At 44.4% G+C, this 22,513-nt stretch overlaps 1 protein-coding gene and 1 long non-coding RNA gene across 2 annotated transcripts in view; one reads left to right on the top strand and one right to left on the bottom strand.

The window, feature by feature from the left end:
* atrn (attractin) overlaps positions 1–22,513 on the top strand; it is a 42,163-nt gene that overhangs the window by 13,968 nt on the left and 5,682 nt on the right. The window contains exons 11-24 of the mRNA XM_076974867.1: positions 3,900–3,984; positions 5,813–6,030; positions 6,234–6,355; positions 6,602–6,740; positions 6,934–7,115; positions 7,310–7,529; positions 7,966–8,151; positions 10,359–10,607; positions 10,910–11,047; positions 11,158–11,251; positions 11,971–12,023; positions 12,761–12,855; positions 13,694–13,772; positions 13,862–14,019. Of these exons, the coding sequence (XP_076830982.1) occupies positions 3,900–3,984; positions 5,813–6,030; positions 6,234–6,355; positions 6,602–6,740; positions 6,934–7,115; positions 7,310–7,529; positions 7,966–8,151; positions 10,359–10,607; positions 10,910–11,047; positions 11,158–11,251; positions 11,971–12,023; positions 12,761–12,855; positions 13,694–13,772; positions 13,862–14,019 (2,018 nt within the window). The remainder of the gene's footprint in view (positions 1–3,899; positions 3,985–5,812; positions 6,031–6,233; positions 6,356–6,601; positions 6,741–6,933; positions 7,116–7,309; positions 7,530–7,965; positions 8,152–10,358; positions 10,608–10,909; positions 11,048–11,157; positions 11,252–11,970; positions 12,024–12,760; positions 12,856–13,693; positions 13,773–13,861; positions 14,020–22,513) is intronic.
* LOC143476797 (uncharacterized) lies at positions 15,575–17,015 on the bottom strand. Its single transcript, XR_013121388.1, has 3 exons — positions 16,905–17,015; positions 15,778–15,941; positions 15,575–15,639 (listed from the first exon to the last, which is right to left on the bottom strand). It is a non-coding gene; the product is annotated as an uncharacterized LOC143476797 (long non-coding RNA).

Consider the following 22,513-nt stretch of genomic DNA (forward strand, 5'->3'; position numbering starts at 1 on the left):
GGACACAGTGAACAATGTCATGAGAATACTGCAAATATTTAGTCTTATTTTCCTACTTTCAGTTCTACACTGTAATACCAGTGAAAAATATGATCTTTTAGTGTCCGTACCGCCTCTATTAAATGTGTTGAAATTCTCATGCAGAGATGCCAACACACATTTAGTTGAATTTCCCAAACACTCTCTTGGCCACCGTGTGGGTGATTGTCATACACACAGTGGGAGGGTCTCTAGCAGCGGGACATGAAGGAGTCATTAGTTCATGACTGACAGATGCAAACATTCCCCGTCTGCAGGGGCTCGAACAGAACGGCCACCAGATTACGAGGTTTTTATTTTGCTGTGGGTGTGGGAGACTGTGGACAGAGATAATTAATGTTCAACAGTATGCTTTCAAATATGCCATAACCTCCGTTGATGCATATTAGAAGTATGATCTTAAACCTGTGGTGGCCGTGCACATTGTATGGAGTTAAAATGTCGAGCGAAGAGCTAACAGATGTTAACAGCTGATACAGGTCGGTGCGTATTTGGACTTGAATGCTTTCTTGCTACACTTGCTTGGTTGTGTTGACCGTCTGGACACCATCTTCTCATGACCTGCCCTGGTCATCTCCAGACAGAAGAGTCCTCTCTCCACCTGTTCTCTCCGCTCCGCTCACACTAATTGTAAATTAAGCAGCGCCGTGTCTGTGTGATGAGGCTAACTGCTGTGTTTGAAGAAGTTAAACGCTGAACTCAATTAAGCCTAGAGTCAATCTCGTGTACAGGAACCAAAGAACCTTCAGGGCTGCAGTTACCACAACGTCCAGCAGAGGGCAGTGAATACCAAGACTTGATGATTATTTTAGACCTTTACCACAAGCAGTTCCATACAGTATTTCAAGCATCACATTACATTTTCCCCTATAGTCTCCACGTCCTTTCTAATGTCCTCAGGTTTGCAGTATTGGACAGGAAAGCAATCCAGGTCATATTGTCGTGGGATGATGTGTGTTTTAGGAGAATTCGCTTTTTTGATTTTGTCTACATAGCTTTCAGAACAAATACCATCACAAAGGGTTTTATGATGGCCAAGCTCAGACATGACGCGCACCAGAAACTATTAAAGGAATCGAGGCTCAAAACCAGGTTTGGTAGGGAGAAGGGACGTGGATAACATGGGTTCAGAAGAATTTGGGGTGACGTCTTCCTTCCTGCGTATGGATCTGATGAGTTTAGATGAAAACAACAGTGTGGCTGAACTGATTTACTCTGGTAAATCCTCAACAAGCAGTTGGATGAAGAGGAGGGTGAAATCAAAACAAGATGAAGGCTATTGTAAAATACTCACCAGATGTGACCAGCATTACACATGTTCATGAGGGGGATTTATCAGAACTAAAAGTGATTTGGGATATCCGGCTAGTTCTTCTAGCATTCCAGCATTAATATTCTGCTTGGTAAAATGTGGACTTGTCCCCACACACCTCGGTAAGGGAGGTTTCTGCTCAAGGCTGAAGGACTATCGACTTTTACTTGCATCCACACAAATGTCAGAAGATTCTGGATGTTCGAGAAAACACTTGGTGCAATCGAGAAGCCACCGAGACCGAACGTGTGAGGTTATTTCTCAAGGTCTCGGGACCCTAAACGAGACTACCACACTGAATTAAGAACGAGGAATTCGCCTCCCGTCCCCGGTGTCCCATCCATAGTCGTCCATGGTTTTAAGGCGGTATGTCCCGTCCTCTTTGCGTGGCGTGTGTTGATGGAGGTGTCATCAGCATGGCGGTGAACGCTAATGCGTCTTCTCCCATCCCGAGCTACAGGAAACACGGGCGTGTCCCTTCAGCCATACACACTCCTCTCCCACTGTCAGCTGTGCTTACGTTTATCCAGACGGCAGTATCCAGTAAGACGGCATCCGAGTCGTGAGTTCTGGTTCACTAACATCACTGATGTCCACAGGGTTTTCTTTAGAGCTTGCTGCTAGGACTTCGTACTTTGATTAAGTAGCAAGAACACGATCAAAGTGATATTAAGTCATGAACTACTTTAGTTAGTGTGTGTGTGTGTGTGTGTGTGTGTGTGTGTGTGTGTGTGTGTGTGTGTGTGTGTGTGTGTGTGTGTGTGTGTGTGTGTGTGTGTGTGTGTGTGTGTGTGTGTGAATCTAGATCCTAATTCGAATATGTCTGGTTTGATATTTCTGTTCAGCTAAGAACATAATTGCTGAGGCAAAGCTTTATCTGAGACTTGAGAAATTAAAGGATTGAATTAAATTTCACAGAATTAGACTTGGTTTTTCATGTTATGATAACTGTGATTGTTTAAAATAAATAGATTAGCAAGGGTGGAGGATGAATTCAGAAATATGTGTTTTCTGTTTGCCAGTCTTAATCTGATCTTTTCTTACTGCGTACCTCCACGTTAAAATGACTCTCGTATCGGTCCACAGGTGTAACTCACACCATGACTGCCTCGTTTCGGTTCAGAGGTGTAGCTCACACCATGACTGCTCATATCTGTGGTTTTTGAGAACAAATCTATTTTGAGAACAGAGCTGCTGTTTTACATGATATCTCATATGGGGAACCCTTTCTTCTTCTTATTATTATTATTATTGTTATTACTACTACAATATGGAATATGAAAACTCCTCACATTTGAGGGTTTGAATTCATCTAATAGAACACATTAGAAATCCTGGCAGCTTAGCCCCGCACCCAGCCTCTTCCTAACGGTGGAGGACGTAATTGTTTGCTTAGTTCTGTTCTGGACAATGCTGAGCTCTAGAAAAGTGTGGGGGTGATGAGAGTATGTGTACTAGGTTTAAGCCTAAATATTTAAGCCCTCATTAAGTAATTTTTCATGGTGATGTGACAAAAACTGTTGTGAAGGTTAGTTTTGTCTGTTGATCTACGACCTCCGACACTAAAAACGTTTATCCTAACTACAGGACGCGGTCTCATTAGCTTTGAGACCATTTTACCATTAGCATTTTATATTTTATCACTTATAGCAGAAAATCTCTTCCCTGTGCTGTACAGGTAGGCCACGGGATTACAGACACTTCAGGGCTTCTCTGTCTGCCTTGGACTTTGGAATAATGGACAACTGCTTAGTCCTGATTTCCCCAAGTGTGCTAGCTGAAGCCAATTAAGACATTGAGCTGTCCTGTAGTTGGTTCCACTCTGAAACTATGGTGGAAGAGTTGATGGACGCTGAAACTGGTCCTGCCTCACTGTAAATATTCCTAATGCAGGATTATTAGATTCTGTAACCAGTTCAGTACTATAGCTGACGGGATAGAGGGTGAATTTTCAAGTCCATGAGTTGTGATGAAGTTCTGTCTGGCGTATGTCTGTGACAGGACTGAAATAATGACTAAACATAGTACTTGTACTAAGACCATCAGTAATGTAAACAAGTACCTGTACTAAGATCAGCAGTAATGTAAACAAGTACCTGTACTAAGATCAGCAGTAATGTAAACATGGTGCCTGTACTAAGATCAGTAGTAATGTAAACAAGTGCCTGTACTAAGATCAGTAGTAATGTAAACAAGTGCCTGTACTAAGATCAGCAATAATGTAAACCAAGTACCTGTACTAAGATCAGCAGGAATGTAAACAAGTACCTGTACTAAGATCAGCAGTATTGTAAACGTAGTGAACATACGAGCTTCCTTGATGCTGCATTCATAAGCCAGCGCTTTTGAAGTAGGCTTATAATTAAGCGCTTGCTAATTGCTGATTAAATTAGTTTTTTTATGCCGGTTCTTGCGGCAGAGAACGAATCACTGCAGTGTTTGACGTTGCTAGATAGCAGGCAGATGTTGTTTGTGCCTGTTAATCAACCCAAACGGAGTGAGAGTGTCTCTGGATCCTCATGGTTCTTTGTCTCTGTCTGTCTTCCAGTGTGTGACGAGTGGACGGTGCTGCCGAAGCCGGACCTGTCCCACGACGTCAACCGCTTTGGCCACTCGGCTGTCCACCGCGACGGGTAACTCCCCCACACCTCCCCCACACCTCCCACCTGCCCCCCCAGTGGACATCATACAGCAGCCGTGTTGTTCTGAGCAGACGGACACTTGTGAAGCAGCGGTGTGTGCTAGAGCAGGGGGTTGTGGGTGATGTGAGGGTGAAAGTTCACCATGCACCGCTGCCTGCTGGGAAGGTCCCCTGGTGCACCTGCTTCTGACTGGGTTTGCTTCTCCCCACACACTACAACCTCTGACCTTTCCCTGCTGGCGTCTACCAGGGAAACGTTACTAAATGTGCAGCTTGGTGTAAATCCCGCGGTAACCTCCTTCATGACAGATTAGGCAAATTGTCAGATATCTAAATGAAAATCCTTGAAACAGAAGTTAATCTTGATTGAAATAACTAAGCAAACATGCAGAAATATGCAAGGAACTACTCATTAAGTATGCCACAGGACATTTATTCATTAACACACAAAGATGTGTGTGTGTGTGTGTGTGTGTGTGTGGCTGCAGGACAGTGTATGGTGCTCTTTTGATACACACACTCGTGTCACTGCGATGTTTGGATCACCCTCTCCACCACTTGCCAGCAACAACTCAGCAATTCAACGATGTTCTGTACATTAAATTGATATAAAATGGAAATTTAATTTAGACTCTATCATATAATTCTATATAAATCAGTGCTTATCCACAGTAGCTATTCACCGAGGTTCTAGGACCCCGTAGAAGTTCTCAAGTGGTTCTGTGCTGTGAGTCCATAGACACACACCCCTGATTTTATAAGTGTACATTAAACGGTCAGGACCGTCCCGACGGCGCGCAACAGTCCAACATGAGGACGCTCTCCGTTACAGCCCTGTTGTGAACGTTCCTGCGTGTCAGCTGAAGTTCCCCCATGGCCGAGGGACGTGGTGCTTTGCGGCTGGAGGGGCAGGAGAGCCTGCAGCCCTGTGGCATGAGCTGTGCCAGGCCAGTTCATACCGAGCGGTTTGTGTTCGAGGACCTGCGCAGTCGTCCCTAATTCTGCCTGTGAAACGCAGCGTCTCGCTTCACTGCTTTAACATCATCCGAAGGGTCCGCCTGCCTGAATAATGGACCCTCCGCTTCCGCTTGATTGGAAGCAAATCAAGGAGTTATTGACTCGTTCTGCGGTTGTTTCCAATCTGAATATGAGTTGTGAGTGACACTGACAGAGTGGATCGATGCTAAAGCTGTTGTTTCCAATGTCTGGCTTTAATATTTCTAATATAAAAATATTACAATCTGTAACATTTTTTTTTAGTTTACAGAAAAAAATAATTTACCAATAAACTATACCTGATCTGAGGATGAGTAGTTCTAGAGTCCTGTCCAACTTCTCTTTGGTATTGGCAGCTGACCTAATACACACAGCTCTCTGGTCTAGCTACCAGAAAGATATAAAAAGCTTTCGTTAGACTCTGAGAGCAGGAAGTTGATGTACTGACAAAAAGCGGAGTAAGTTGTATTTATGAAGGGACAAGGCCAGATCAAGTGCTTTTACTCTGGACTTGTAAGGAAAACAGCTGGGTGTTTATTACGTATCCCTGAGGAACACCTGCATATGGGCCACCGGCGCTAAGGTGGAGAAGAAGAGGAAGTATTGATGAGGTCTGCTGAGGTCATTCTCTCAGGAACGAAGATCTAAAGAGGATGTTTCTCTTTACACGTCGCCAAGTTGCCCTTTCAAGACGGTTGATCCGCCAGTCTTAACACCGAGACTTTTTATCTCTGTTTTTGTTCTCGCCGTCTTCACCCGGTTTTCTCACCTCCTTTGTAACCCTTCTCTTTTATTCCACCTCTCCTCATCTCTCCCTCTCTCAGGGTGATGTACGTGTACGGGGGCTTTAACAGCCTGATGCTCAGTGATATGTTGAGGTACACCCCTGCCAACTGCTCTGCCTACACCAGCATGGCGGAGTGTGTGGCAGCTGTCCCGGGCTTGCGTTGTGTGTGGAACTCCAGTGGGACCTGCCAGTCCTGGGGGCAGGCCACACCCCCCGGAGCTGAGGCCACACCCCCCGCATGCCCTCCGAGAACCTGTGAGTAGCTGTCTAAACACAGCCCTGCAACATTGAACTACATGTGCAGAGAACCATGTCATTTCATGAAAGCGTCTCTCTGGGGTTTTTTCTTTTCTTTCTTTTTTTAGGATTAAGTAGGATTAAGTTTGATCACATCACTATACCGCATGTCTAAACAAACAGCTGCTGTGTGTGTCTAACCTTGTGTGTGTGTGTTTCAGATGGAGGCAGTGACAGGTGTGATCAGTACACAGACTGCTACAGCTGCTCCGCTAACACCAACGGCTGCCTCTGGTGCTCCGAACACTGCATGGCTGCCCACAGTAACTGCACATCTGTCTCGGTGAGACTGGAGCCCTAGGAGACACACACACACACACACACACACACACACACACACACACACACACACACACACACACACACACCAGCAGTTTAGGGAGAAGGGCTAATTTTTGTTGCATTGAATCAGTTTTACATGCATGAAAAATGACCAAACAGAGAACCGTGTCCCCCTATGAATGTTTTAATGACACTTTCCTTCAGTTCTATGAAGCTGGTTTTTGCTGTTGTGTTCGGCTGACCACAGGGGCCCATCAGGGAGTACGAGGTGTGTCCTAAGGACGTCCACTCCTACACCTGTAATAAGAAGACCAGCTGCAAGAGCTGCGCTACTGACCAGAACTGTCAGTGGGAGGCCAGAACCCAGGAGTGCATCACTTTACCTGGTGAGGCCTCTACCTGCACAGAACATACAGTACATTCGTGGTTTTCAGTCCTTCTGTATTTCAGTAGAATAAACATGTTCAAAACACTGCCGTCAATAGAAATGACTAATCCTGGATGTTCTTCATAGTCCCGGTCAGAATTATGAGTGTGTGTGTGTGTGTGTGCGTGTGTGTGTGTGTGTGTGTGACACAGAGAACGTGTGTGGTGAGGGTTGGCACCTGGTGGGGAACTCGTGTATGAAGCTCATCACGGCGAAGGACTCGTACGACAACGCTAAGCTGGCCTGCCGCACACACAGCGCTGTGCTGGCCTCGCTCAACACCGCCAAGAAAGTGCAGTTCGTCCTCAAAGAGCTGCAGAGCAAATGGGCACAGGTAGGGGGCGCCGTCGTGCCGCACCGAGCTGTCTGCACACATTACGGTCGCCTACCTTTCCCATCAGGCACAGCTGTAGTGTATGAAAACAGACACGTGTGTGTGTGTGTGTGTGTGTGTGTGTGTGTGTGTGTGTGTGTGTGTGTGTGTGTGTGTGTGTGTGTGTGTGTGTGTGTGTGTGTGTGTGTGTGTAGTCTAAATCAGTAGTGACTCCGTGGGTGGGTCTCAGGAAGGTGAACGTCTCCTACTGGTGTTGGGAGGACATGTCTCCCTTCACTAACTCCACCCTTCAGTGGTTGCCAGGGGAACCCAGCGATGCTGGTTTCTGTGGTTACCTGGCCGAGCCCAGCTCTGGCGGCCTGAAGGCGGCCGCCTGCATCAACTCCTTCAACGGCAGCTTGTGTGAGCGACCAGGTGAGACCGCGCACCACCAAAACACGGGTGCTCACCTGGCCACGGTGCGCCTTAGACATCAGAATGGTAGATGAAATCCTATTGGTTCAGTTTTTTTCTGTTTTTGGAAGCGTTTAACAGTGTTAACTCTCTCTCTCTCTCTCTCTCTCTCTGTCTGTCTGTCTGTCTGTCTGTGTCTCTCTGTCTCGCGCTCTCTCTCTGTCTCGCTCTCTCTCTCTGTCTCGCTCTCTCACTCTCTCTGTCTTACTCTCTCTCTGTCTTACTCTCTCTCTGTTTCTCTGTCTCTCTTGTTCTCTCTTTCTCTCTCGCTCTCTCTTTCTCTCTGTTGCTCTCTCTTTCTCTCTGTTGCTCTCTCTCTCTGTCTGTCTCTCGCTCTGCCTCTGTCTCTGTCTCCCTGTCTCTCTCTCTCTCTCTCTCTCTCTCTCTCTCTCTCTAGCCAACCACAGTGTGAAGCAGTGTCGCACGCCCTGTGCTCTGCGCTCCTCCTGTAGTGAGTGTGCGAGTGGAGGTTCTGAGTGTATGTGGTGCAGTAACATGAGACAGTGTGTGGACTCCAACGCCTACGTAGCCTCCTTCCCCTTCGGCCAGTGCATGGAGTGGTACACCATGAACACCTGCCCACGTAAGTCCCCCCACACGTCTGCCCCGCACACGTCTGCCCCGCACACGTCTCCCAACTGCCCCCCACACGTCTCCACCAGCATATATCTAAACTCATAACTAGGACCATTAGAGCTTCCATGATAATTCACGTTCCCTCTGAGGTGCTGTAGATATTTCAGTGATGACAAACCCAGGGCGTAACGCGTGTCGGGAGCTTGTCGTTAAGATACCATGTGATGATGAGATACAGGAGGAGAACTTTCAGCAGTCACCCAGCATTAGAACTGGAGGCTTTAACTGCTTCTGGTAAAACCACAGAGGCAGAACCAGCACTCGGCTGTTGGCTTGGTCAGTAAATGCATCACCTGCTTATTATGGGTTCCTAATTAAACCAGGTGAGCAGACCTATACAAACTATAAATACAGAGGTGTTAACAAACAAAACTAAATACAGTAGTGTTAACGAACAAAACTAAATACAGTAGTGTTAACTAACAAAACTATAAATACCTTGGTGTTAACAAACTAAACAATACAATGGTGGTAAACAAAACTATAAATATAGTGGTGGTTTGGCTTTCTGTTCGGACTGCTACTAACAGCTGCTTTGATAGTCATATGAAAGTCAGATAATCCTCTTACTCAAGTGAAATTATTCAGTGGGTCTTATTTATCAGCTGTCAAATATAGCTCTATGTTGTCATTAACAATCGAGAAAATAAAAATACTCATTTTAATGAAACGTACTTCATAAAAAAAAAAAAACATTGTTTAACATTCCTGCGGTAATAACATCTAATTTTCTGTGACAAATTAAACCAAGGACGAGCAAAGAGCATCAAACAGGCTTTGTCCTCGTCTTATTTCTTTGACATTTAGAAGACAATGTCGGCAGCCTCTTGACTGCAGTTAATATAAAGAGACCTTCATTACGCCAAAGAGAAACACAACACGGCTCCAACACTCCATTAAACAAATCTACACTCAAACCACATTTTTAGTTCAATATAGAAATACGCACAGAAATTAATGTAGCGTTATAAACTTGTTTCGCCTCTGCATGTCCAGTTTCATGATAAATGGAGGCGTTTGCTATTAGGGAAGTCTTTTTTTTTTTTTTTCCCCGAAAAGTCAAATTCTAGCAAAATCAAACAAACTCATAATTAGTTTGAATTTTTGTTTAATATAGTATCAAATTCTCCATTGTTCACACGCACTCTGCAGCCACACACTCTCCAGGTGTGAACGTTACCATGACAATGATGCAACATTTAAGATTGTAGATTTAGCGCATAGATTTCGTGGTGCACATTTTGTCGGTCACGCAATGAAAATAAACTCCGTGGAGAAGCTGATAATGTTTTTTGGAGTAATCTGTGAAAGACCACATTGACACTGGTACCACTACTGACCTTTTTATTACTGTTAGCGTGGGAGAACCATCAAGTTTATCCCTGTTTCCAGAATATTTATTCTTTCGTCGTCATGCTCCCAGATTATGTTCTCAGGACACCCACGGTGCGATCTCCACTCCTGTGTAGCTTTCTAGAAGGTTCAGTGTCATTACCAGTTCACTGATCGTGAGAAAATGTATTTCATAACAGAAAATGTCACAGCTCATAACCTGAAGTAACATGGCCAGTTTTAACGCTAACATTAGCAAGCTAACTAGCTGACTGATTTAGCGAGACGTGTCGTCACGGCCCAGAGGGCCAGCGTGCTTCCTCTGCCCACATGCAGTTGTTGCCTTTGGGATTATTGTTTGCGTCACTCTGTGTCAGATCATTACATGCCAACGTGAGAAAAACCTGTCATGTCACCAACTAATTGACCAGTAAATTAATTGCCAACCTATTTGGTCATTGGTTGTAGTTGAGTTGGTTCATTATTCATTATGCCCCTATTTTCAGGGTGGGAACTTTTTTTGATTAATTTAATTTAAGCTAAAAAAATTTTAAGTTTAGATAAATGTTATGTTGTTCGTGTCAGCATGTTGTTTGAATATCTCTCTAAATGTTTACTCATGATTTACCTGTAGTGACTCCTGTATATTGAAAAGCTATTGAAGCCACCAGGACCACTTCACAACACACCCATTACAGCACACGATATGTTGAACCAGCTACGTTAAGGACACCAGTGCATTAGGAGAACCGTCACAAGTCAGGTCATGTTATAGTTGCTTGCTTTTGAAGATCTCTGCGTTTTGCGTGTGTGTTTGCACAGCGGAGAACTGCTCTGGCTATAGGACGTGTTCCCAGTGTCTCGACCAGCCTGGTTGTGGGTGGTGCACTGACCCCAGCAACACGGGGCGGGGCCAGTGTATGGAGGGGTCGTACCGCGGGCCCGTCCAGATGCTGCTGCACGCGCCATCCTCCACCAGACCAACACTCATACCCACCCCTCCACCCGTCCTCAATGTGAGCTTATGTCCCCAGGACAAAAACTTCAACTGGTCCTTCATACAGTGTCCAGGTACGTCATACATAACTACAGCTACACGCAAATGTTCCCTACACAGTCATGTACAGTAATTCCTTCTCTTTGTCTAGAATTTCAGACCTCTTTCCCTCTGTGTGTGTTTGTGGGTGTGTGTTTGTGGGGGTGTGTGTTTGTGGGGGTGTGTGTTTGTGGGGGTGTGTGTTTGTGGGGGTGTGTGTTTGTGGGGGTGTGTGTTTGTGGGGGTGTGTGTTTGTGTGGGTGTGGGGGTGTGTGTTTGTGTGGGTGTGGGGGTGTGTGTGTGTTTTTGTTTGTGTGGGTGTGTGTGTTGTGTGCAGCGTGCCAGTGTAACGGCCACAGTGCGTGTGTGAACGAGAGCGTGTGTGAAAGATGTGAGGATCTCACCACCGGCAGACACTGCGAGAGCTGCATATCTGGTTACTATGGCGATCCCACCAATGGCGGCAGCTGTCAGCGTGAGTAATGGGGGGGGGGGGGGGGGGGCGTGGCACTGTGACCCGCCATGAGCGTGAAAATGGCGGAGGACGTTGATGCGATGGCCTCACGTGTCTGCTCTTCTACGCAGCTTGCAAGTGCAACGGCCACGCCAGCGTGTGTAACTCCAACAACGGCAAGTGTTTCTGCACTACGAAGGGTATCAAAGGAGACCGCTGCCATCTGTAAGTAGCCCCGCGTGACGGCTACGTCTGTACGCGCCTTTCATCCAGCCGCCTCGCCGAGAGGGGCGTGTCTCACGCCACACCAAACCCGCTTGGGATTGGTCCCCACTGCCTGCCTCTCAACAGCAAGTGTTTTGATTTGACGGGATGGAAGTCCGTGTTTCAACATGAGCACGTGTGACGTTTTCATGAGGGGAGATGTCGCCTCCCATTTTGATAAGTGCATATTGACTCCGGATCTCGACTTGCCCCGCCCTCTGCCCTGAGCTCCGCCCTCTGCTCCACCCTCTGCCCCGCCCTGTGACCACCATGGAGCAGAAGCCTAACGTGGAACACTGTGGCCTGACTTGTTAACTCGCCTCTTATTCTGAACAGTGGCTGTTAGTCTCAGTAGACGACACCCTTAAGCCTTCACTGACATTCGCCAGAACACACACACACGCACGCACGCACGCACGCACGCACGCACGCACACACACACACACACACACACACACACACACACACACACACACACACACAGTCCTGTGATTCATCCCCTTTCTTGCTCACAAGCTCTACTGCTGAGTTTGTGTTGTTTCATTCTGGCTCTCTTAGCTTCCCTCTCTGTGTCAGATGAGTAATTGTTCTCTTTATTTAAATGTTATCTCTTCAGCTTTAATGCTGATTACTTCGTTTTTGTCCTGCTGCCTTTCTCTCTCTCTCTCTCTCTCTCTCAGGTGTGAAGTGGAGAATCGTTACCAGGGCAACCCTCTTAAAGGAACCTGTTATTGTGAGTGTGGCAGTATAGAAGTAATTGTAGAAACCAGAACAAGCTGGTGACCTTCAAAAACTCTTCCAACTCATTTACTCAGCTGCCCATCTGAGCTTCTGTGTTTTGGAACAGAGGGACGCTGGTGATTGAGTGGCTTCCAGAGGCCTGTCGGCTGCACAACCACTCCACCCTGCCCCTAAACATTTACTAACGAACTAGCTGCTGTATGTCCAGCCAATAAGTGAATACATTCACTGTGTTTTTCCCAACTGTACTTTGAAATTTGCTGGTGAGCTCGAGTGGTCAGGTGGATTATTACCAGTCCCTTAAATTTACCAAGCTGAATTGAACCTGTTGGTGGCCCTCAGTAAAAACTGAAGGCATTACCCCACCTCTCCACCCCTCCCTCAGTAAAAATTGAAGGCATTACCCCACCCCTCCACCTCTCCACCCGTCCCTCAGTAAAAACTGAAGGCATTACCCCACCTCTCCACCCCTCCCTCAGTAAAAACTGAAGGCATTACCCCACCTCTCCACCCCTCCCTCAGTAAAAACTGAAGGCATTACCCCACCTCTCCACCCCTCCCTCAGTAAAAACTGAAGGCATTACCCCACCCCTCCACCTCTCCACCCCTCCCTCAGTAAAAACTGAAGGCATTACCCCACCCCTCCACCTCTCCACCCATCCCTCAGTAAAAACTGAAGGCATTATTCGACCCCTCCTCAGTGCCTCTTTCTCTCTCTGCCTCTCTCAGACACATTGCTGATAGACTACCAGTTCACGTTCAGCCTGTCTCAGGAGGACGACCGCTACTATACCGCCATTAACTTTGTGGCCACGCCAGACGAGGTGAGCTGATTAAAGTTGCCGGGAATGTCACGTCTCATTACGTAGTCATCAACTCGCAGGCCTCCTGTTACCTGACCAGCTTTAGCACGCGTCCGAATCGTTTCCACGCTGCTGAACGTAAGGAATCCTTGACTCTGAACGTTAAGCATTTCACGAAACAAAGATGTGTGGTTCTAGCAGGATTTGTAGCAAATTAGCAAAAAAAATAAATAAATAAAAATTTGCAATATGCAATAGAAAATTTGCATTGGACTCAATTTTGAATGTTTACAGTAGCAGCTGTTCTGCAGACGTAGCGCTTTTGTGGTAGGGGCGTAGTCTCAGGAGCCCAGCGCTGCCGTGGACGTGCTTCTGCGGGGCGTCCCGGGGAAATGCTGCCGTTTGCGTGTTCAACACCACGCAGTTGGACTGGGCACGCACCGGCATCGCGCTCGAGGAGCGCACGAGTGGGGTTACTGCGCCCCACAAAGAGCCACGTTCATGTGAAGTTATTTTTATAGCCCTTGGAAAACTGAAACGTATTGCTTTTGTTGTTCACGTTTCATTTGTCAGGCAGGGTAATTTCCTAAGCAGACTGTTTGATGTTGTAGTGTAATCACACAACATGCAGTTGTCTCCAGAGAAGCATCTGAGCATCTGTTTCCAACCCCTGTTCAACGTTTCTCCGCTTTGCCTGGAGGCCTGTACAACTAATTATAGCCAAAAAAAAGCACAACACGAACACGACAGCTTTGTGTTTTGTGAGAAGATATTTTTAACGTTTTTTTTAAAGGGCTGATGATAAAAGTTCTTCTCCAGAGAGCTGATTTCATTTGAATGCATTTCTTCTCTTGTATAGCAAAACCGAGACTTGGACATGATCATCAATGCCTCCAAAAACTTTAACCTCAACATCTCCTGGGCAACCAGCTTCACAGGTAATGTTCGTATTGTTCCTGGTGATGTGCTTAAGGTGAGTGTAGTTTAACCTTTAACCTTTAACCTTCTATTTTCTTCTTGCTCTCAGCTGGTACTCAGTCTGGAGAAGAGGTTCCCATTGTCTCCTATAGCAACATAAAAGAGTTTAAGGACAGTTTCTCCAATGAGAAGTTTGATTTTCGTAGCAACGTCAACATCACCTTCTTTGTATATGTCAGCAACTTCACCTGGCCAATCAAAATACAAGTATGTTTGGGGGGACGGGAGGCCTGGGGTCATACATGTGGGGCATTTTATTCATGACTTGCACTGTAAACCCGAATAATATTTGTCTGAGAAAACTTACCTCAAAATATTTGAGTGGGCAAACTATTCTTCAAAGTAAACAAAACTTAAAATATTTTATGTAAACCAAACTTCATAAAACTCATATTATACTTGAATTGTAATGATCTCTTAACTTTATTAATTTAATTTGACATAAAATTAAATTAGACAAATATTGTTTACAATGTACTTGATATATTATTGTTTTCCTAACTACATAAACTAAATTCAACACAAATCAAAACATTGAACTTTTACATTTTGTGTAAAATCATGTAGATCATGTAAACATGCTTAAATGTAACTGTCAATATTAGGCACTAATTTTTATGTTTTAAATAAATAAAATAAAGTAGCACTATAAAACTGCTAATGAAATTAATAAAATAAATAAAATAAAGTAGCACTATAAAACTGCTAATGAAATTAATAAAATAAATAAAATAAAGTAGCACTATAAAACTGCAAATGTCAATATGTTTAATGAACAGTAGAAATGAGTAAAGTCAGCAAAGTGTGTGTGTGTGTGTGTGTGTGTGTGTGTGTGTGTGTGTGTGTGTGCGCGCGTGTGCCCGTGCCCGTGTGTATGTGTTTGTATGTGCGTGTACGTGTGTGTGTGTGTTCACAAAACCATCCTTTTTTTTTTAAACATCTTCATTTAATTCACTACTTACTTTTATTGTGTATTGTGCGACTACACTAGAGGGGTAGGGAGGAGAGAGGGGACAGACAGCCAGTAGCATATTTTCTTGCCAGGTTACACCGTCATCAGTAGATCATCTTTTAGATTCAGTAACCTGGGTGATGGTGGCTTAAAGTCACGTAACCATGTAAGTCATGGAGTGAATGTGTGGGTCAGTTCTTTTGGATAGTCAAAGTGTAGTACGTATATTAACCCAAATAACATTAAGAAAAGCATCAGCCAAATTAGGCAGCTCATTTAAAACATCACCTTCTGGGTGAACACCTTTATTGAGTCTGTTCATTCCAGCACAATGTTAATCCTGGTAGGGTTGAAGTGAACAAGGGAACTTAGATATTTGTTTACCACTTAAAACAGCTACTGCCAGGTGTGTCTGACTCATTCTCTTGTTCTGTCTGTATTGCATACACTATAAAATGTGTAGAAAATACACATTCTTTCTCTTTTTTGCTCTCTTTCCAACAAAGAACTAGTACTGGAGCCCAGACACTGGGGCATTGGTGCAGTGTTCCAAATATTTAGGATGAAATTTGATTCTTTTTACAACTGAAACATGAAGTAAAGTTTTTTGAAAGCTGTTTGGACAGGAATGAGCATAGTTGTGACTTTACACCAAAACGTTTTAAGAAACAATTCCTCTATGTTGTAAGTTTTGGGTGCAAATGGGAAACAATATGTAGTAAATATGAAAAAAAAAAAACATATTTAGCACCTTACACTCCCAAGTCCTGAACAACTTGGAGTGATCTTCACATAGACACACATGGAGGGCTCGTAGGGCCGCTGGACGTCGGTGGTTAACGTCACACTGCTCCTGTAATCAGTCACAAGCAAAACTATACAGGAAGCAGGAAGAAAAGGAATCAGACAGCAGCAGATTTGTAGAAGAAGAAAGCGGCAACAGAAGCAAAACAAAGCAATTTATTTCGACAATAGTTTTTTTTATATGTATATCAAAATATGGTGTCACATACCAGTACATCATAGGCATAGAACAAACATGTTCCTCATATCCTCGGCTGTCTGGCCAGTACGTGCAGCCTTCTGCCTAAAGACAGCTGTGGTGTACGCTTGTCCCGCCCTGCATACAACTTACTTTGCGATTCATATTTGTGATCCTGTGGAATTCTGCACAAATCTAAATATATGAAAACACAGTGGTTTTCAATTTAGTTAACTATTAAATTAAATGGTTTTACAGTGATAAAATGGGAGAAGTGTAATAAATAATTTGTCTGTGACTAGTCGAAGGGCAGGCCAGTAGAAAATCCTTTGGCCAGTTGTGATGGGTGGTTGATGGTGATCTGCTTATGGCGAAATGCACATGTAGTTTGCATTAATCTCGCTGTCATCTGTAGATTTCTGTCTGTTTTTCATACTTCATCAGCTGTTTGTATTCTTAGTCATTCCAGAGTCAAGGCATCCCCTCCTCATGGAAAATTTGGTAGATAGTTCACCTCTCACCTCTCTCTCTCTCTCTCTCTCTCTCTCTCTCTCTCTCTCTCTCTCTCTCTCTCTCTCTCTCTCTCTCTCTCTCTCTCTCTCTCTCTCTCTCTCTCTCTTCCAGTTCTCCTGGAATCAGGTTATGCCCTTAGATGTTAGACATAATTAGACTTGTGCTGCCTGCAGTTAAAGGCCACATTTGTTATTTTCATGCAGGATATCTTCAATCTTACAAAACTGAGCCAATCCCAGTCCTACACCTGCAGAATTCAAATACTAAAAATATCAACACGCCTAAAGTTGTCTTCAGAGATCTAAATCGAGACTTGTGTATGCTGTGCTCTTTTAAGAACTGACTACATGTTCTATCTGCAGTGAACCGTCCTGTTCATGCACATAAAATACAAACAAATCACTTTTTGACAATACAAATATGGTGATATTTATGTGAAATCACTCATTATAGGCTGTGAGTAAACTTGTGGGTAAACTAAACTCTGTCCATTAGCAGCTAGCACACTGAAAACATTAGCAGCTAGCACACTGAAAACATTAGCAGCTAGCACACTGAAAACATTAGCAGCTAGCACCAACCAGTTCTCAGGCTGAAAAACTAAGTTGTATTTGCTTTGACTATGAATATGAATATGAAACTTACCAAATTAAGGTTCTGAGCAGCAGAAAAGCTGCGAGTGGTTAAGAGGACCACGTTGCTGGAGCAACACTGCAAGTTCCGCCTCTCTGACTGCTAATTATGCATTCAAAATGCACGTGCAATTCAAATCGGTTTGTCAAAAACTAAAAAAAAAAAAACACACACAACTGTGCCCCTTACTGCAATCGATGTAGGTCTTTAAAACGGAACGAATTTATGAACAATGCATTCACTCTTTCAAACACTCAGAGTTATATGAAACTATTAAATAGTTTTAATAAACCGTTCGCCATGTTTTCTGAAAATCACAGTATGGAAATTAGGTTGCTTGATCCAATTAGAAGAAGGGAGCATCATACATCAGACGCTTGTTAAAATAAAAAATATTACAATATTAAAATTAAAACAAACAAAAAAAAAACCTGAAATAAAACAGACAAATTTGTTGTATGGACTTGATTGTTTTAAGCTGTGTAAACTATTTAGCATTTTTGATTAATGATAAAATATTTTTCATGAGTCTACAGGACTATCAGGGAATACAGTGTGGATTTCATCACTAAAGAACACACACGCTCACACACAATTCCTCCAGAATGACTCATGAGTCATTTGTGTAGCCATGCATAAGTGCCATTTTCTCTCTCTCTCTCTCTCTCTCTCTCTCTCTCTCTCTCTCTCTCTCTCTATATATATATATATATATATATATATATATATATATATATATATATATATATATATATATATATATATATATCCCACTCTCTATCCCACTCTCTATGCCTCTTTCCCTCTCTCTGCCCCTCTCTCCATCTCCTGTGTTGGCGTGGTCAGGAAGACGGGGCTGGGAGTGATTTTGGGCTGTGTTCTCCTCCTCCTCTTCCTCTTCCTCCTCCCCTGCTTGTGGGGCCCGCGTTGCGCTGTTCTGCTGGGACTGTTGGCGAACTCTGGCGAACGTGTTTGGTTGTCCGCCCGCCGAAAGGGCACCTTCATTCTTCAGTTCACGGAGGTGGGCTGGATTTCCCCAGCGCTATCGCGGCGTGTTCCCTGGCCACCTGGATGAAGGCCAGATACAGGCTCCTCGCCTGGGAAGAGTGTGCGTGTTGCGTGGATGTGCAAGAGACTGAGAGAGGCTGCAGAGTCTGTGGGGAGGTGAGCGTGCGGAGCACAGAGGAGCTGCTGTTGGGGGCGGGGGGGGGGCAGGGGGGGTTGTGGAAGGGGGCAGGAGAGAGGGCTTCTGTATGGGGCCTTAGAACAGTGTGGCATTTAAAAGGTGCTCAGCAAACATGGAGCAAGCCAGAGTGTCAGATGGAATGTTAAGTTGAAACACATGGTGCTTTGAGGAAGAGGGGGATGGAGGGAGAGGAAGAGAGAGAGGGGGAGAGTGAAATTAAGAGAGGATGGAGAAAGAGAAAGAGAGAGGAAGACCTAAAAGGTGAAGAACAGTTTCATCTCAACCTGCAAGTGTCGGATTCCAGCCTCCATTGCCCTGTGCTTTACGTTTGAAGATCTCAACCTCCACTGTCCTTCTGTGCTTTACATCTAAAGATCTCTACCTCTAATGTCTTTCTCTGCTTTATGGCCGAAGATCTCAATTTCCAATGTTTTTCTCTGCTTTACGTTTGAAGATCTCAACCTCCACTGTCCTTCTGTGCTTTATGTCTGAAGATCTCAACCTCCACTGTCCTTCTGTGCTTTATGTCTGAAGATCTCAACCTCCACTGTCCTTCTGTGCTTTACGTCTGAAGATCTCAACCTCCACTGTCCTTCTGTGCTTTACGTTTGAAGATCTCAACCTCCACTGTCCTTCTGTGCTTTACGTTTGAAGATCTCTACCTCTAATGTCTTTCTCTGCTTTATGGCCGAAGATCTCAATTTCCAATGTTTTTCTCTGCTTTACGTCTGAAGATCTCAACCTCCACTGTCCTTCTGTGCTTTATGTCTGAAGATCTCAACCTCCACTGTCCTTCTGTGCTTTATGTCTGAAGATCTCAACCTCCACTGTCCTTCTGTGCTTTACGTCTGAAGATCTCAACCTCCACTGTCCTTCTGTGCTTTTATTTGCAAGTGGTCAGTCCCTGCACCTTCTGTAGCCTTTGACTACATGGAGATTGCAGGGGATAATTTTTACATGTTCACTTTCTGCAGGCTGAGCTGTGTGTGTGTGTGTGTGTGTGTGTGTGTGTGTGTGTGTGTGTGTGTGTGTGTGTACGTACACATACATACATATTTATGGGTATGAGATTCTTGGGGTGGAGAGAGAGAGAGAGAGAGCGAGAGAGAGACAGAGAGAGAAAAAATCAGGAGTTAAGTGTTTCCCCCCCTTTTAAACTAGTCTTTCATTACCTACTAGCACGCAAGCCAGAGGCTGAAAGTCTACCTGTTACAGGGAAGTTGACTGCATTTATTTGGGGAAAGTTCCACTTTCTCATAGCAGTGTGGGAGGTAGGTGAGGATTCGTCTGCTTGCAGGACACTGAGGGGCGGAGCTTTAGCTGCAGGACACTGAGGGGCGGAGCTTTAACTGCTGGCCCGTTGCCGTGGCATTCCAACTTTAAAACGCTAGGACAGATCAGGCAGCATGATAACGTGGCTTCCACTCGGGCCGCTCCGAGACCTGCTCACTTTATCTCCCTTTCTTGTTTCTTTCTTGCTGTTTAGTAATCAATTTGGCTCAACTTGGGCCCTCTTTCAAATGTTCCCCTTTGTAGAGCTGTTCAGAGATATTTTAGTTTTCTCCTTTTTTTAATTTATAGTTTGGCTGGTCACTCCTCGTTCCTGCATTGTCCTAGCCGTGAAAGCAGTCCTCAAAGCGTGGCCTTGTTTTGATTGGCAGTCTTCCCAGCTCGGCTAGTTGGCTTGTTGTGAGAATTTCACATCGAACCAGGAGTCGTCCGTGTAAAAGTCTCCTCCTGGGAGTGCGAGTGACACGTGCCATATTCCAAAATATTACCTTTTGAAGTTTATTTCTAAAGATCAGCAGCCTTGGGTCAGTAGTGGGTTAAAGTCCGTCAGAAGCAAGCAAACGTGTCAGGATTTAAAGGCCTGGGTTTGCAGTTTGATGTGAGCTACAGTGAGATTACTGTAATGACTGAAATTTTTGTGTCATGCAAAAACATTTTTGAACTTGTTCTGATTTGCACTCCAGTAGCCATAGTTTTAAATTTCGTTTTTTTTAAAGATAAATACAGTTGTGATCAAATTTATTCAACCCCCAATGCTGCGAAGGGTTTTATGGAATTCAGTGCACATTTGTAATTGTGTTCATAATGAAATCTTACAAGGACTTGTTAAAGAACTAAATGCAACTAAGATAGCATCAATTTTTTTTGTCATAAAGTATTAAATGGCCTTTTTGTGATTTCTTCATTGACACAATTATTCAACCCCTTTACGACTACCACTCCTAAGAACAGAGGTTCATTCCAGTGTTTTCCATCAGGTATTGAAAACATCTGTGGATGTCAACGAGCAGCAATCAAGCATGATAAGCACCAATTAGGCAGATTTAAAAGGACTGTGATACTCAGCTCCTTCTAGACATCTACTGGTGTGTTTCCAAGCATGGTGAAGGCAAGAGAATGGTCCCAGAAGACAAGAGAAGAGGTTATTGCTCTTCACAAGAATGGCAATGGATATAAAAAGATTGCGAAGTTGTTAAATATTCCAAGAAACACTATCGGAAGTATCATTCGCAAGTTCAAGTTAAAGGGCACAGTGGAAACGTTACCTGGTCGTGGCAGAAAGAAGATCCTGACCGCGACTGCTGTGCGCTACCTGAAGCGTAATGTGGAGAAAAATCCCTGCGTGACTGCTAAGGAACTGAAAAAAGACCTGTCAGATGTGGGCACTGAAGTTTCAGCTCAGACAATAAGGCGCGCACTGCATAACGAAGACCTCCATGCCAGAACGCCCAGACGCACCCCCTTGCTGACTCCAAAGAACAAGAAAAGTTGACTGCAGTATGCCAAAAGTCATGTGGACAAGCCACAAAGGTTATGGAACAGTGTACTGTGGTCAGATGAAACTAAATTAGAACTGTTTGGGACAATGGACCAGCGCTATGTTTGGAGAAGGAAGAACCAGGCTTATGAACAAAAGAACACCTTGCCTACTGTGAAGCATGGCGGGGGGGTCAATTATGCTTTGGGGCTGTTTTGCTTCTAATGGTACAGGAAAGCTTCAACGTGTGCAGGGTACCATGAATTCCCTTCAGTACCAGGAGATCTTGGAGGAAAATGTGATGGAGTCAGTCACAAACCTGCGGCTTGGGAGACGTTGGACCTTCCAACAGGACAATGATCCGAAGCACACATCCAAGTCCACTAGAGCATGGTTGAACATGAAAGGCTGGAACATTCTAGAGTGGCCATCGCAATCACCAGACTTAAATCCAATTGAGAACATCTGGTGGGACCTAAAGAAGGCAGTTGCAGTGCGCAAGCCTAAGAATGTGACTGAACTGGAGGCTTTTGCCCATGAAGAATGGGCTAAGATACCCATAGGTCGCTGCAAGACACTTGTGTCAAGCTATGCTTCACGCTTGAAAGCTGTCATAACTGGAAAAGGATGTTGTACTAAGTACTAAAAAATAATGTCACTAGGGGGTTGAATAAAACTGATAATGATGTGAGCACAGTAAAGACATTTGTGGTTATTCCATCATAAATATTATGTTATGTTTGTCTAATTTATAAGTGCCTCTTTGATATAATTGTAAATAAGATGACTGAAATGATCAAAATCAATGTCAAACTGGCCAAAACACTTTATTTCAGTGGGGGTTGAATAAATTTGATCACAACTGTAAATGGTAATATATTCAGTGGGTAGTTTTGTTGGACATAAAGCATTTCATGGATTTAAAATGCATGTGAATACTCAGTCCACATATACACGTATGTAACGTACTGTAGACAGAGTAAAACAAAACACTGATGTGGATTGTGTTGTGACGTTGTGTCTGGCAGTGGGTCAGCAGGGTAGATTGTGTCCCTTTGTCTCGACAGTGTCCGTCTGTCCCACCTGTGTCCGTCTGTCCCACCTGTATCCGTCTGTCCCACCTGTGTCCGTGTTTTGTCGTTTTGGGGACTCCTCTATAGTGACCGCTGACATAAAGCATCGCTGCTCTGCTGTTGCTATTGGTTACAGCCCAGGATGCTCGTCATGGTGATTTTCTGTGTCAACATTGAACTGTTAAATGATGTGAATGAATTTTAGCTTTAGGCTAGTCTGGCGCAGTGTGCAAAACGTGGGTGGTGTAAACCCTGCCGCATCGGGTTTTAGCTCAGCAGATTAACGGCTGTAATCGTGATTTAGATTGCCACGAGAGCACAGGCAGTGTAAACTTACACACTTGTGTCTAAGAGGATAATAGCAGCATGTTGTTATTTTCTTTAATTACAGCTATATTTTATATTTAAGCTAGTGAAGTAAATAGCTCAAACGGATCCAGGTCATAGTGTCTGTTTAGTATTGATCCTCAACCAGCACTCGTACGTTTGGTGCCTCAGAAAAGAATTCCACATACGAATAAACTGGAGAATGCGGCTGGTCCTCCTAAATCACTTCTACAAGCAATTCAAGATCAAATCTGTCGATACAAGTGGT

The sequence above is a fragment of the Brachyhypopomus gauderio genome, chromosome 15 (genome assembly GCF_052324685.1).
Source record: "Brachyhypopomus gauderio isolate BG-103 chromosome 15, BGAUD_0.2, whole genome shotgun sequence".
NCBI lineage: Eukaryota > Metazoa > Chordata > Actinopteri > Gymnotiformes > Hypopomidae > Brachyhypopomus > Brachyhypopomus gauderio.